This window comes from Tasmannia lanceolata, unplaced genomic scaffold (assembly GCF_043159265.1).
Source record: "Tasmannia lanceolata isolate RefF3 unplaced genomic scaffold, GAP_Taslan_0.1 ptg000023l, whole genome shotgun sequence".
Classification (NCBI taxonomy): domain Eukaryota; kingdom Viridiplantae; phylum Streptophyta; class Magnoliopsida; order Canellales; family Winteraceae; genus Tasmannia; species Tasmannia lanceolata.
Genome location: NW_027518700.1, coordinates 9021839 through 9038680, shown reverse-complemented (window position 1 = coordinate 9038680; position 16842 = coordinate 9021839). Strand labels below are relative to the sequence as shown.

Sequence of the window (16842 nt, the reverse complement as noted above, 5' to 3'; positions counted from 1 at the left end):
CTGATTTTTATGGAGGTGATATCCCTCGTGTTTGATTAATGGTCTCCCGTCTTACTCTTAAGATTCCCAAAAGCTAGTGGCAGCCAATTTGAAGCTCTTTCAGTCCCATATCAGTCACGCCCTTGGGGAGAACCTACCCAAACATGTTACTCTGGTTAGGGAGAAAGAACCTACGCAACATGCCACGAGTTTGGATAATAAAACAAAACTCAACTAATTTGGGACAAAGGCTTAGTTGAGTTGAGTTGAGTTGAGTAGAGTTGAATGGGAAAAGGGTGACTCTTAAGGGCAAAGGTGGAAGAAGTGTGACTATGATCCGCAATTATTGTATGGGAAGCCTAGTGTAGAAGGAGCATGATGTCTTCCTAGTGTAGCAGAAATTTACAGAGTTTATTACTAATCAACCTTGAGGACAAGGTTGAAATTAAGGGCAGGGGAATGTTACAACGAGTTTTCCTTATTCAGATTATTTTCCTTATGAATATGTTTCTATATTGCAATAAATTTTTGTCTTTATGTTTCATATTTTGCTGATTTCTTTTCTTGTTTTACTCTTCTCCATTTCTATATAGTGTGGATGTCGTATGGCTATTGAGAGCAAGAAAATAATCACAGAGTGCTACCAGCACATTGAAGCCTTGAGTTTCCTCGAATTAACTTGTCGTTTTATCAATCCTCATCCTTTTCTATCGTCTTCTCTATTTTCTGTTTCGATAGAAAAATGTTATCAAGTTGGGTATGTTACGGTCTTGAGTGGGGGGCCTACCTAGGTATGGGACTAGGTAGGAGCCAACCTTGTATGAGACAAGTTTAAAAGTGCCTAGCCTAACATGTTCATCAGCTCTAGAGCTTTTGGCATATCGGTTAGGTACCTAACATCTGGTATTAGAGCAGCTACCACACCCCGTGTTCGAGTCATGGGAGGGGTGACCTGTGGAGAGGACTACCTGGTAAAAAGCCAGAGCGAAAGCCGCCAGAGTGAAGTTGCCAGAGAGTGGACCCCACCGAAGGGGCAACTTTTTGAAAGGTTTATATGGAAAAAAAGGCCAGTTGTCACACCGTCGGGGATGGCAGATGTGGAAGCATGGTGATATGTTACTGTCCTGAGTGGGGGCCTACCTAGGTATGGTACTAGGTGGGACTCAACATTGTATGAGATAGTTTTAAAAGGGCCTAACCTAACGCGTTCCACCAGTTTTGGAACTTTTGGTGTATTGGTTAGGTACTTAACATGTTTGAGAATTGATTGTGAGTCCAAAACGGATTATTGGACTCAAATTTACGTTTAATTTTGAGTTCATTAATTAGTTTTGGACTCATAATGGTTTTCAAAATCCAAAACTAACAGGGAAATGAACAGCTCCTTAATTTTGACCATCCATATGGAGTTTGAATCCTATTTTGCAGATTCCATTTCATTCTCTCGTCTCTCTTTTCCTTGGTTCCACAGCTCACCAATGCTTTGCCATCTCTCCCTTCATTTTTCTTCAAAAACAATTTCCGAAAGACCTGGCAATAAAACTCCTTGTAAAGCTTTATATATTATATAAAACAGGAGGTTGTTTCTGAAGAAAAGTGGTGCAAAGCAACTACAATAAAATATGAAGACCAAGGAAGAAACTTTGGTGTAAAACCATAGAGAGAGGTATGTAGTGTTCTAATGGCAACAATGACATACAATGCAATCCCTCAATTGTAGGGATTGAGAAGAGAATGCCAAATAAAATATACAAATATTGAACCGTCCCAAAATTAAAGGGATTGAGAATGAATAAAATAAAGGTGGAGTAGTTGGAGATAAGAATTGCCTACACCATAGGTCATCTCCAAGATTCCTCTCCATATGTATCATCACCCAAAACTCCTCTTTATATGTATCATACCCTCTGTCCAACAAGTGCATCGCCCTTAAGTCAGCCTTTCACTCTTTTGTGAAGGGCTGAGATTAAAAAACATGTTTATTTAGTGAGATTAATCTCAGCCCTTCACTAAAGAGTGAAAGGCTGATTTCATGTCAATGCACTTAGTCACTACAGAGGTGAAACACTCTCGTAAAACAAAGCCTTACGAGTTAGGATATGAAGGATTTCTTAACAACTCTCAAGACAACCTCCCAATGAGGATACCTAGGAACCTCCATAAACTGTCAGATTCCACCAACAACAAAAGAAATATCAGGTCTTGTGATTTTCAAGTAGTTGAGTTTCTCGACTAGTCTTCTGTACTGTCCTGGATCCTCCATTAACTTACTATTCAGATGCATGGGAGTGCTGACTAGTCTCGCACCCAACAATCCAGTTTCATCAAGCCAAGTACATACTTGGGCTGAGAAAGTGTAATACCATGAGATGACCAGGTCACTTCAATACTCAAGAATTTTCGAAGTTTTCCCATGTTTTTCTTCTGAAACACCTCCTTGAGAAAGGTTTTCAACTCTTGAATAACTATATCATCGCAAGTAACCACTATATCATCCACGTAGACAACAAGTACAATGTGACCGGCTGAAGATTGGCGACTAAACACAGTATATTCCACACCATAGCATCTCAACCCAAAACGAATCACAACCTTACTAAACCTGCCAGACCAAGCTCTAGGAGTCTGTTTAAGACCATATATTGTCTTCCGCAACCGGCAAACATACTTCGACCCGTGAGCGACAAACTTAGGTGGTTGCTCCATATAGACATCCTCTTGAAGATAACTGTGAAGAAAAGTACATCAAGCTGGTACAAGGGCCAGTCACAGTTAACATAAATGGAGAGAAGAACCTAGACTGAGGGTAACTTGGAAACCGGAAAAAAGTCTCAGAACAGCTGATGCCATAGGTCTTAGTATATCCTTTCCACCAACCGTGCTTTCAATCGCTCAACAGACCCATCATGCCAAAATTTTACAGTAAACACCCATCCCATTGACAGCCATGACTTCCAATAATCTCGCGACTACCCCCACAACCACGACCACGACCATGACCACCAAAAAAGCTCTCTACCACCACTACGACACTAACACTGCTCCGACCACAACCATGACCAAGAGAAAAACCCAGAGTCACATCACCAGCTCCAACCGAAAAGCAGCCGAGAAAGAAGAGGATACTGGCACAAAACCACATATCAAATCCTCAATCGACTAAAACGACGGGGACCAACGATAATAGACATACCATTTAGTGTCCTCTGACAACACCAGAAAACTAGGTTTATTGTTATAGTGCAGCGGTACTGTTCACCTGAACGGTAACTTTTTTTTCCTAAAGTTTGAAATAAAAGAAAGAGAAAGTGAGAGAGAAGGAAAAAATGATGAGAACGTAAGAACCCTAGGGCTTTGATACCATGTAAAGGTGAGAGAGAGAGACAGAATAAGTAGAAAGTGAAAAGGGAGAACTGTCAGACTTAACATACTGATAGACTCTCTTAATATATAAACATGATTAAGGTTACAATATTTGAGAAAAGAGTAGATTACCCTTATGTAGCTCAATGGACTACTAACATACTCTCATAAAAAGCAACTCAAATAGTAAGTCCATTATTGAGAAATACATCAAGAATATACTAACAATTGAATTCAATCCACTATGATGATGATGATAACTTGGTAGCCATGGCCAAGAAAATTGACTGTCTTTGATACAGGTCTAGAATAACAAAAGAAACTTTTACATCTAGGAAATCATGTACAGCTTCTCGATCCTTCTTGAAGTACATACCTAAAATGAAATCTTCTCTTCAAGGCAAAATAGCCATTTCTATTTCATACTTCTTCATGATTGGAGTGGAGTCTTTGCCACAAATTTCAGCAGTTCCACCACTTGCTGTTGAATCCGAAATTTCATCAGTTCCTCCACTTGCTTTTGAATCTACATTGCTGTCCCCCCACGCAATTGAACCTGATTCCAAATGTTGAAATGGATTTGGTGGCGGCATGAAGATTTCCGCTCCTCCCTCCAAGATCTTCACCACACTACTCATTGGAGGTCTTGCTTCAGGCGAGTACTGGACACACCACAGGGCAACCATGGTCATCCTCTCTGCTTTCTCTCTATCATTCTCATCGATTCCACAATGGGCCACCATCTCCCTCAATTCGCCTTTGTCATACTTCTGCCAAACCCATCTTGGAAACCACTGTTGGCTTTCAGTCAAATTATCATCTACGTTCCTCCTCCTCCCCACAATCTCAAACAACATAACTCCAAAGCTGTAAACATCGCATTTGTGGGTGATTGGAAATGGCGTCCATAGCTCTGGTGCGGCATAACCGGGAGTTCCTCTGAAAACGCTCATCGATACGTGAGTGTTTTCCCTATCACAAAGCTTAGCCAATCCAAAGTCAGCCACCTTTGGATTGAAATTTGTATCTAAAAGAACATTGCCAGGCTTTATGTCGTAGTGAATGATCCTTTGTTGGCACTCTTCATGTAAGTATGCAATTCCCTTAGCTGTACCAATTGCAATCTCATACAGCTTTTCCCACTCAATTTTCCTCACCTCACTAAACAAGAGCTTGTCTAGAGATCCATTCTCCATGAACTCATACACAAGTGCTTTCATGGTGGCATCAAAGCAGAATCCATAGAGTCTTACCAGATTGATATGATGAACTCTGCCAATTGTACCCACTTCTGCCATAAATTGCCCTTCAACTCCCTTATCAAGTTTTCTGTTAAGAACCTTAACGGCCACCAAAACTCCGTCGGGGAGCTCTCCTTTATAAACATCTCCATAACCGCCTGAACCCAACTTCACAGCATAATTTTTAGTGAAACTAGCAAGTTGTTGAGCTGAAAATCTGATGGGTCTTTCTCTGACCATCCCTTTGATAAACCTCTCAATCGTCCCGGCTTCTATTTGTCCGTCAGAGAAGGCATCCGTGTCATAACTTGGCTCCGGTGGGCTCATCGGGATGCTGGCATATTTATAAAATTTTTCTGGTATTGCAGTTCCTGTTTTTCTCAGACAATTGATTATCGCGAAGACTATTGCAACTGTGGCCACCGTGCCCACTATCGATGTTACTGCCAAATTTGCAAAAAATGGATCATGAGAAATCTGGCCATGGGAATTACAGGGTGCAACTTGGGTCGGGCCGGGTTGAGCTTTTGCTAGAAAATGAATTGGAATCAACCCGAACCCAACCCGATTTTATGGTAAAAGCTCAACCCGAATTCAAAAATATCGAACCCAAGTTTACTAAAGTCAGATTACAGTCTGAATTGAGCTTCAGTATCTTACCGATGGCAGCGATTGTGAACCATTTCATCGTGTCGTTTGCCGATTGAATCCCTTCATCGAACGAACTACTGGCACCCGAAGAACTAGTCCAAGGATAATTAGAACTACTCCCACCCGAAGAACTAGTCCAAGGAAAATTAGATGACATATCTGAATATAGAGAGAGAGAAATGATCAAGGTGAGGATGAAGATGATGAAGGAAATGAACAACTGTATAAGTCAAAGATTACTCTTGAAAGAATTTTGGTGGTGAGAGGATTAGATTTCTGGGTTGAGGTTCAAAGATTGTTATAGAAGGGATTTCCAGACTCTTCAACGTGTGGAATTAGTCAACAACGTGGAATTCAGATAGGATATCCACATGAACACGTTTGTAATGTTTCACGTAACTATCTCTTACCATGAGAAATTTTTTCTCCCAGGTTTTGGTCTCCGCGCTAGTTTGTCTAATTGTATGTAATTGGAGCCTTTTTCCTGGCTGCTTCCTTTCTCCCCACCTTGAAAAAAGGGATTTGCTAAGTTATTTCGGGGATGGTTTGTTGCATGTGGCAGCAGCCACACAGGTTCACTTTTCAGTAGAATTTGTCTTCATTCACGAGGTGGCTGCTGTCACATGCAATAGACCATCCGGGAAATGCCTTCCTTGTGACGGATGCATGGTTTTAAATTTTGGCCGAAACGTGCTCAAACCAAAATTTTCAAAATTTTGGGAATTTCGGCCAGCCCCAAAAATTGAAATTTTGGGACTTTCTACTGAATTTCGGCGGAAATTTCATGATTTGGGCCAAAATTTGGGTTTCGGCCGGGACCGAAATTTTACTGAAATTAAAATTTTAAACCATGGAGGGACGCTAGCAAATCCCTCAAAAAAAAAAAAAAAATTATTCGTAATTTTTCAAAGGAAAGAAAAAAGGTCACTCGTTCACACCTCTGACTTTTGGTCCAGATTCGGTTGGTAATTGAAACTTGAAAGGAGCATATCAAATTCCCAGCCAACAGAATTGAAGCTCCGTCAGGGTTTATAGTCTCAATAAGGGTCAACAGTAACAAGGGCTTTGTGTTTTCCACAAGCAAACTCTCAACCATTCTCCTAGTCAAAGTAGAAGACAGTAGAAACGAGCATCCAGTCATGGCCTCCAACCCTCCGGACCCTGGGGGTCAAAATATTTTAGATTTCAGTTCTGCTGAAGCTTTCGCAGCGAGCTTGAGGCAGACGAAACCCCACCCGAGGAATCCTCCTCAAATCTGTAGAGAAGACAAGCTGGGAAAAACTCCTGATCTCGTCTCAAAAGTAATAAGGGAACTTGAAGAAGAGTTCGGATTTGAAAAACTCAAGAACACAAGTTCCCTGACTTCCGTCCAGCAGCTCCCCCCGGAGACCCCTCCTCCATGGCTCTTTCAAGCAGATAAAATATCAAATAAAAAATCGACAGAGGGCCCAAGCCCTTCAAGGATCTCCCAAATAAGGGCCCACGCCCTTCATGCGCCCCCAAGTTTTGATATCCTACAAGGACCCTCACTGCAGCATCCTCAAGGCCAGGGAGACAACCGTCTGTCTACTGCAGACCTTGAAAGGTTCCACTCATCCTCGACTAATAGCTCTGGTAAGAATAAGAAAAACAAAAAAAAAAAGCAATCGCAGGCAAATGATGCAGGTAGCTTGGAGAAAAAGAAGAACCAGGAAAAAAAGGTGCAAGACCCCAAGCTCTTGCAAACCCAAAACTCTATTGACTATGATGTTGAAACCATCAGTGAATACAGCCCCCCCCCTCCCCCCTGCATAAATCAGTTTCTTTTTCATGATGTACCAGGCCCCAAGGAGAGCTCAAGCTTGAAGATGATTTCCCAAAGTAGTATGGCTAACCTATCTTCGGAACCCAGCCCCAAAAAAGGAAATTTTCTTAACCGTAGTTGCTCTGGTCAGAATAGAGAACCCGAGGAGAATTTTACCCAGACAAATGAAGTAACCGTGCAATTCCCCCCCTTAACCGCTGGTCCATCTATCAAACCCCAGACTATTAACTTTGACAGCCTCGAGTTTCCAAACCTGGAAGGAGCAGAAACTTCTACTTTTCATAATTTGAAGGGCCATACCGCTCCCAATCTTGAAAATACCCCTAGTACATCACAGGAAAATGCTGCAAGCCCACACCTTCAAGAAACTCGAACTGATGCTCCAACTCAAAATCCCCCCAAAACCAGTAATCCATGGCGATCCCTTTTTGAGCAGAAAAAAGGCACTGTAATAACTAAATTGAAATTTGTGAAACCCCACGCTGATGAGCAGGGGAATAGGCAAATCCTCTTCCAGGAAGAAGAAACCACAAGAATAGCAAGCAAATGGCAGAACTCTTTGGTTGGCTACTTTATCGGTAGACGCCCATACTTCATGAATCTCCGAGAAAACCTAATGAGGAAGTGGAAGCTGAAAGGTGAGTTGTGTCTATACACCCTGAGTAAGGGATTTTATCTCTTTCATTTTACCTGCCCGGAGGATTGCAACTATGTGCTGGAATCAGGTGAACATTCATATGACGGAAGGCCACTCGTTCTCAGGAAATGGTATCCAGGTATGCTTCTGGAAAAGCTCGAACTCACTTCAGTTCCCATCTGGATTCGGCTCCCCGGACTACCTCTTCAATTCTGGAGCGCCGACGGGATCAGTAAAATAGCAAGTTACATCGGACATCCCCTCTATATGGACTCACAAACTGCTGAACAAACCAGACTAAGCTTTGCAAGGCTCTGTGTGGAAGTTGAGGCTGGAGATCCATATCCTGACACTATTCCAATCCACTCATCTACAGGCATCCATCATCAAATTGTCGAATATGACTGGAGGCCAAATGCTTGCAATTGCTGCAAGAATTTTAGTCATCAAACCGAAGCTTGTCCCAAGAGCACCCAGCCAAATGATCCAAAACCGAGAAGCCTGCCCCAAAAACAGGAATGGAGACCGGTATGCTCCATAAGACAATCTCTTGTAGAGGAGCCCACTGTCATTCCTCCTACTATCATCCAAAAGAGTTCTGCCAACGACCTTCAAGCGACGAGCGTTGTCCTCCGTAACAGCTTCTCTTCTCTGGTCGAGGAGGACAGCACTGTAGATCTCTGCGGTGATGGAGTTGATGACCCAAATGAACCCGGCAAAAAAGGCCCCATCCCTGGTGAAGAATCTTCAGAAAAGCATACTCAACAACCCCAAATTCTCCCTGAGGAAAGCTCAACAGTATTGCCAGCTGAAGTAGACAACTCAGAGAAACTTAATCTGCACCCCTGCAAGACCAGCCAAATGGAAAATTCAGAGTCTCAAACTACACCGGCGGAGGACCAGTCATCTGGATCAGATGAAGAAAATCTCTTCCCTGCGCTCAAGAATAAGTGGTCCCCAGGCCTCCCAAACAAAAATGAATATGAGAAGACAACTGTAAATCCTTATTCAGCTGACCCTCTAAAGAGAGTAGATTTAGAAAATGTCCAGAGGCTTGAGCTGAGACCAAATCAACTTGTCACTAGCTCTGGATCTGGTATTTCTCAAAATCATTTGCCTTCTAGCAACTCTTCTGAACTTTGCTCTTCTGAGAGCCCCCTTCAAACTCCCCCCAACAGTTCTCAATGAAAGCTATTGCCTCTTGGAATATAAGAGGAATCTGCTCCCGGAGAAAAAAGGGTGAGGTTAAAAATTTGATCAGAGGTTCAAATGTGCCTATATGCTGTCTTCAAGAAACCAAAGCAAAAGAGCCGATGATGAAAGACCATGTATATGACATTTGTGATTCTTGGAATTCTTTTGGCAACTACAACCATGTGATTAAGGGGCGGATTTGGATTCTGTGGGATCCGGACCGCGTTAAGCTTGACATCCTAAGGGATTCGAGCCAATTCATCCATGCTAGTGTCAGGCTTTTACAAACCAATAAAGCTTTCAAGCTCACTGTTGTCTATGGCAGCACTACGGGGGTGATCGTAAAATTCTCTGGCAAGATTTAAAAAGCCTGAATTCGACTATCCAAGACCCGTGGATTGTGATGGGAGATTTTAATGTAATCAGGGATCACTCTGAGAGATCATATGGTGCTCTTCACAACCAGCATGACATTGAAGATTTTAATGATTGCATCAATAGCTGCTCTTTGATGGATCTCCGCTCGATTGGCCATCCTCTGTCTTGGAATAACAGAGCCACTGTCTCTGAAAGGAAATATGCCCGTCTTGACAGAGCTCTGATAAATGATCTCTGGCTGCAGCACTTCCCACTTGCTTTTGCTGAGTATAGACCACCTGGAATTTCTGACCATAGCCCAATTGTTGTAAATCTCAGAGAATATAACAGTCTTGGGCCAAAGCCATTCCGGTTCATGGACATGTGGCTCGAGGACTCTTCTCTCTACCCTGTGGTGGAGCAGGCATGGGCTCTTAAAGTCTTGGGGAACCCAATGTACAGGTTGGTGCAGAAGCTTAAAGAAGTGAAAAGGCTTTTACTCACCTGGAACAAAGATGTTTTTGGCCGAGTGGATATAATCCTCCCTCTTGCGAGAATTAAGCTGGAAGAAGTGCAGAACAGATTGGCTTTAAACCCAGCGGATCATTCCATAAGAGATGAAGAAATCATTGCCCGAGATGAATTCCTAAGTGCTTCTGAAAAAGAAGTGTCTATGATGAAACAGAAATCCAGAATTGATTGGTTGTGCCAAGGGGATACTAACTCAAAATTCTTCCATGCGGCTGTAAAGATGAGATATCACAGAAATCAAATCATGGCAATGGAGCGTGAAGATGGCACTGTCTCCTTTGATCCAAGAGAAATCTCGAGTATTCTTGTTAGTTTCTATCAGAAACTCATGAATAAGTACCCCTCTCCTGCGTTCTGCACCCCAAATCCGATCAAAAAGATTTCTGAAGAGGAAAATGCTTTTTTGACTCGGGATGTTTCCGCTGAAGAAGTGAAAGAAGCGGTTTTTAAGGCGGATGGTGACAAAGCTCCCGGACCCGATGGCTTCAATGGAAACTTCTTTAAAAGATTCTGGTACCTGGTGGGAAACGACTTCACTCTAGCAATTCAGAATTTTTTCATCAAAGGTCAGATGCTCAAAGAACTCAACAACACCTTCATCTCACTCATTCCGAAGGGACCAGATGCCTCCTCACCAAGTAAATTCCGGCCAATATCTCTTTGTAATGTTGTCTACAAGACAATTACAAAAATCTTGGCTGGGAGACTTAAATCAGTGATCAACAAGCTTGTGAGTCAAAATCAGTCTGCTTTCATCCCGGGGAGACTGATACAAGACAATATTCTTCTCACTCATGATGTATTACACAACTTCCACCTTCAGTCGAAAGTCTCTGCAATGTGTGTGAAGATAGACCTTGCCAAGGCCTTCGACAATGTAAAAAGAGAAGCTCTTCTCAATTTCATGCAGAAGCAGGGTTTTAACAGCAAGTGGTGCAACTGGATAGCTGAGTGCATTCAAACTCCCACCTTCTCTATCCTTGTAAATGGCACCCCCCAGGGGCATTTCTCATCGTCGAATGGAATTCGCCAGGGAGATCCGCTTTCGCCACTTCTCTTTTGCCTTGCTATGGAAATGCTGACAAGAATATTTGATAGTGCCCTCCAAAAAAGGTAAAATCAAAACTCCCTTTAATCAGGGAGTAGTTGCAATTACTCATGTTCTATTCCCTGATGACCTTATGGTCTTCACAGAAGGAACACTTGAGTCAGCTAAGGGTGTCCTCTCTTGCCTTAAGAAATTCTATAAATGTACAGGCCTTCAGGCCAATTTTTCAAAATGCGAAATTTTTTTCTCAGGGACAAGTTCCTCTGTTAGAAGGAAAATCAGAGAGAAGCTGAACATTCCTGAAGGAACCTTTCCAATAAAATATCTGGGCCTTCCCCTAACTACCTCGAGGCTAACTTCGAATGATTGCTTACCAATCATCTCCAAAGTGGTAAAAAAAATCAATTGCTGGTGCAATCGCTTCCTATCGATGGCAGGCAGAGTCGAATTAGTGAAGTCTGTAATCCAAACTTATCAAATATACTGGTCATCCTCATTCAATATCCCAAAGAGTACCATGGATAAGCTTGAGAAAATCTGCAGAGATTTTATCTGGGCGGGTGGGGAAGGGAAGAAGAAGGTGCACACGGTGGCCTGGGATGTTATTTGCAAACCAAAAAAAGAAGGAGGTCTAGGAGTTCGTAGCCTCAGGGATATTAACACTGCGCTCCAATGCAAGCTCTTGTGGGGGCTTCTCCAGGATAATAATTCATTATGGGCCTCTTGGATCAAAGCAAAGTATCTGAAAAATAAGAACATATGGACTGTTGGGATACCATCAAAGCCATCGTGGGCTTATAGAAGTATTTTAAATGCTAGGGAGATAATCAGAGGAAATATTTGCTATATTGTTGGAAACGAATCAGAGATTGATGTGTGGAACCAACCATGGCACCCGGCTGGGTCACTTGACAAATTGATCTTGAGATCAAGAGTTGATCACTCTCTCTCCTCCATCAAAAAGCTTGACGCCATTCATCACCTGGACTGCTGGCACCCCTTACTAGATAACGTGTCACTTCGCAGGGAAAAAGCAATCTTGATTAAAGCGCTATTTCATGAAGACCCGAAGAACAGAGCAGTGTGGATGCCTTCAGTGGACGGAAATTTTTCGGTAAAAAGCGCCTGGTCTGAAATCAGAAAGAAGCATGCTAGTGTGAATTGGGCTTCTACTCTATGGTTTAGTCGTCATGTTCCTAGGCATGCTCTAATGGCTTGGAAGGCCCTTCATCTTAAGCTCCTTACCAGAGATCACATCATATTCAGAAACTCGTCCATCGATGAAAGATGCCCTCTCTGCCATTCTGAAAAAGAATCCATCGATTACCTTTTCTTTCGCTGTGGTTATTCTGCTTGGATTTGGAAATCCATCCTCAGGCTTTGTGGGTTTCATCGATCACTGAAACGAACTCTTAGGGCAGAGGAAGAGTGGATCCGCACCCAGTGGAGAGGCAAGGGTCAGAGTGCAGTAATCATCAGAGTTGCCTTTGCTGCTTCTATCTACAGATTGTGGAAAGAGCGTAATCGCAGAATTTTTGATAAAAAATTCAACCACAAAAGTGTGGTTCTTCAACAAATTTTAGATGATGTCAAGCTGAAAGTGCGAAGCCTCAACGTTTTTTATGATAGTGACGACCGAAAAATCCGGATGGCTAGTAACTTCGGCCTAAAATGCATCCGGAAGCTTAAACAGAATAAGTTCTGCAGATGGATTCCTCCAATTCGAGGGGAATACAAGCTCAACACCGATGCGTCCTTATCAGATGAAGGGGGAGGACTTGGGGGAACTCTTAGGGACTCGAATGGAGAGGTTCTTCATTGTTTCTCTGTGAACACTCAAAAGGACGAGATCTTCTCTCTGGAAATTAAGGCTATTTGCATTGGGGTGGAAGTGGCAAAAAGACTGGGGATCACACATCTGTGGATTGAAGCCGACTCAAATTTCGCCGTAAATTCCTTTGCAAAGCTCTCTGACCCGCCATGGAAGAATCTTTCTGAGATCAGTAAGTGTTGGAAATTTTTGAACACTATAGACTGGAGGATAACTCATATATGGAGAGAAGCAAATTCTGTGGCTGATCTTCTTTCAAAAAGGGACTACCCCTGTAAGAGTCTGAATATTCCTCTTCAATGTATTCCGAATTATCTGAGGGATTCCATAAGTAGAGATATATCTGGGGAGATGTATTTACGTTTGTAATGTTTTTTTGACTTTCCCTTATTGTTGAGCTCACGCTCTTGTTTGGCTCATGGAGCCCGAGCCATTGAGTTAGTTGTCCTTTGACAACTTCTCCTCCTTTCATGTAATTTTCTTTTTGGTTCAATATATCTGGTGGGGGTCTTGCCCAACCCCAGCTTAACCATAAAAAAAAAAAAAAAAAAAAATAGTCTCAATAAGGGATTTGCTAGGTAATTTTGCGGAAAGCCATTTGGCAGCTCACTTTTGCGCTAGAGAAAAGCCACGCAAGCTCATTTTTGAAGGATTTTGTCTTATTCATTAATTCACCTGAGGTGGCTACTCTCTCCTGCAACAGTCAGAAGTGAATTGGGTCTCCGCGAAATTGCCTAGCAAATCACATATTCTATTAATCCATAATTCCATAGTTATTGTCTTTTCAGGTACACCAGTGGTTGGGTCTTTCTTACCGTAAAGAATGAAGGTGCCAACTGCCAAGGACCTTCCTAACAAAGCAACGTCATGAAAGGCCTTGTAGTCCATTATTTTTTTCTGAAAGCACTGTACGGCCCACACTATAGGATGATCCAAACCGTCCATTAGATGGGACACAACCTAAATAGGATGTGCCCCAAAAATCATTTCCATAGGTTGATCTTAACCCTTCGATCTATAGAGTCTTTTTAAAAAAATAATGGACTATAAGGCCTTTCATCATATAAAAACTCCTTAGGAGACTTCCATGGAATACCACAGCCCTCATTATCTGGAAACTTGTAGGAAGCAGCTACTTTCTATTTTTTTTTCTTTTATGTTATTTTAATTTAAATAGAGAGACTCTAGGCAATTTCCCCCTTTTTTAAAGATAAAAGTGTTGAATGAATTTAGGAGATTGCCGGAACCAGGCATTGGAATCGGCATCTTATTCCGATGCTCCTATAAAATGGAATGAGGAAAAATAAAAATAAAAAATTTAATTCAAATTATGTAAAAACTTAATTTCGACGAGGTAGAATTAGATTACCACCCTTTGTGAGGGAAAACTTCATTTCGACCAGGGTTGAATTAGAATACCAACCTTTGTGAGGGAAAATTGATTTTCGCCCCATGATTCCGTCCATTTTTAAAGAGTAGAAATCAGGCAAAATTGGAATAGGATGATGATTCATGCGCTTGATCTCTACAATCCAAATTCTTCATAAGTGTATTAAATGAAAAACATAGAGTCAGCTACGAGGCAACACTTCTCTCTAGTAACCATAGATTGTTTTTTTTTTTTTTTCCGATGCATGGTAGCTGTAGATTGCATATCCGTTGTCAATTCATTTTAGTCGTCGATTGCATGCCCACTTCCATTATTTTTGCAATTTTATTTTAAGCGCGCCTGCATTTTAGGCATCAATTTTCATATGTTTGGCTTAATTTTAGTATCATTAGAAAGGTTTTCCAATTTCCTATCTAACGAGCATATTATCTCACAATTTGGGCCTCATTTGAGGAAGTTATAGCAAATTAACAGATAAAGTACACATCTATTGCGAGATTTCTATTTTAGGGTTATTTTAGCCATGCTTTTAGCTTTCATGTAAGATAGTTTAGATGGATGTCTAAGATTAATTACTAGGTCTTAAGTTAGGATTTAGAGTTTCTTTTTCTTACAAATTGATGTTATCAAATTCTTGTAATGGACTTTTATTAATTTTATGAAATAACACAAAGGCCCTGTTTGTTTAAGATTATGACAACTGATTGTGACTGCCCAACCGATTATTGGAGTCAAAATTGCATTTAAATTTGAGTCCAATAATTGGTTTAGCACTCACAATAGGTTGTCATAATCTTAAGCAAACAGGGTCAAAGAAGGGAGAAACATGAACTTTTTCCTTTTAGCTTCTTCTGCAATTTATGCTTGTAGGTGTGATTGTCATTCAACCTTGGTAAAATGCCCTCGCACGGGCAGCCATGCTACATCACGTCTACACTATGTAAGCCTTCAAAGTTAGCCATTGTACCATATGCAAAAGAGACTGCACAGTCTGCCACACTTCTAGATTCTTTCCATCCACACGTCTTTTCCAATCATCTATCGAGTTCTTAGGTACATCAGTTAACGTGTCTCCAACCAAAAATGATACAATCCGCTACACTTCTAGATTCTTCTGCATCTTTGGGATGTATGCCACACCATCTAAAGTAGGGGTGTTCGTTTGGTTACAACCGAACCGAATAGACCGAGATTTGATAACCAAAATAATTTTGGTTATCAAATTTCGATAACCGAAATAATTTTGGTTATCAACCGTACTGAAATTTCTAAAAACTGAACAGAAACCGAACCGATTAGAAATTCGGTTATTCGGTTATAACCGAATAACTGAATAGTGGGAGAAAAAAAGGGAAAAAGGTGTACTTGCCACATTTTGAAACCTCAAAGGGTGTACTTGTCACATTTTGAAAGTCAGGGTTAGAGTTGAATGTGTCAGAAACTAGAGGGGGTGTAAATGTAATTTTCCCTAAAAAAATATGTTCAATGAATAAAACGAGTTTAAAACGTTTTGGTTAAAAAAACGGATTTAAAAAAAGGGTTTATATAAATGTAAATGTAACACCAAAATTCTAAATGGGTTTTTGTTGAGAGCTGTTTTTATCAAATTTAAAATGTTCTTAATCAAATGAAGCATATTTATTCACTAAGGAATTTCTATGAAATTTAAACCGTTTTAAATCAAATGGGTTCTGTGCCAGACAACTGTTTTTACTCAAATGTTCTCTTTTCTTTCCTTTTGGTTGCCAAAAGGGCCACTAAATGTGAAGGAGCTTCATCTGAATTGGTGAAAAGAAAAGATGACAAGGGTTAGGGTTGAACATAGCTGCATCAAAATTTAACTAGGGTCGCAAAGCCTCTGATTATCTAAAGCCTTACGGGTTTTGAATTTTCTTTTTCTTTGTCTATAAGCAAGCTCATTTTTCTCTTCTGAAACCTATTTGTCTGGAGCATTGGGAGGTCATGGGGGAACAGAAAGATAGAGATAGAGAGGGAAAGAGAGGGGCACCTTCGTGTGAATCGTGATCATGATCAGCTACTATGAGAGAGAGAGAGAGAGAGAGAGAGAGAGAGAGAGAGAGTATGGTTTGGGTGAGCCACGGAGAAGCTGCCTTGCGGAGAGAAAAAGATTAGAAAATAGGGTATACCCATCTCTAGGTGGCATACTTGTAAATAAGGAGACAAAATGGGTAAAATTGGAATAACGTGTTTTAAACGTTTTTTTTTTTTTTTAAGTTCTAAACGCCAAGGCTTCTAAACGTGTTTAAAACGGCATTTTGCTAACTATGATATGAACAGAGTACCCTGAACCTTGAATTCAATCGTCATAAAGAGAAGTGTTACTCCTTGTCAAGACTATGAGAACATCTCCAAGAATTTCTCTCTACTCATCTTTTACTGCCACAATCTCCAACTAGTTCTCTCTGCTCATCTTTTACTACCACAATCTCCAACTATTTCGCTCTGGTCATCATTTACTACCACAATCGTATCTCTAACACCATTGTTTATCTTGTCGGCTAACTTCAGACTAACCTGCTTGATGCTACCATATTCCTTGCAATGATAACATTGTACAACCTTCAACTGCATTTTCCTAATCCCTAGTTAGACAACCTTCTTCTTTAATTTTCATTGAGAACAACTAGTTCATGCTCTTGACTCTCATCAAGAATAGGTTTTTTCTATATCTCATTATATAAGAGCGACTCCTTGGCCTCCTTTACCCTCACCGTATCCTTACGATAAAACAGAGTCGTTATTTGGTGGTCATATGAATTAAGCATACGAGCCTTGTCTTCTTCCTTCAACTTTTG

General features: G+C 41.1%; 1 protein-coding gene across 1 annotated transcript; it reads right to left on the bottom strand.

Annotated features, from left to right (window-relative positions):
- Window positions 1-3510: 3510 nt before the first annotated feature.
- Window positions 3511-5619, bottom strand: LOC143856223 (rust resistance kinase Lr10-like). The gene is made up of 2 exons (XM_077366370.1): window positions 5244-5619; window positions 3511-5026 (listed from the first exon to the last, which is right to left on the bottom strand). The coding sequence occupies exons 1-2, from the start codon at window positions 5389-5391 to the stop codon at window positions 3738-3740; spliced, it is 1437 nt and encodes a 478-aa protein (XP_077222485.1). The 5' UTR covers window positions 5392-5619; the 3' UTR covers window positions 3511-3737.
- Between the last annotated feature and the right edge of the window lie 11223 nt (window positions 5620-16842).

Coding starts and splice junctions, on each gene's coding strand:
- LOC143856223 (XM_077366370.1), bottom strand. CDS start 5,391: ATGTCATCTAATTTTCCTTGGACTAGTTCTTCGGGTGGGAGTAGTTCT. Junction 5,027..5,243: donor GTTCACAATCGCTGCCATCG/GTAAGATACTGA, acceptor CAAATTTGGCAG/TAACATCGATAGTGGGCACG.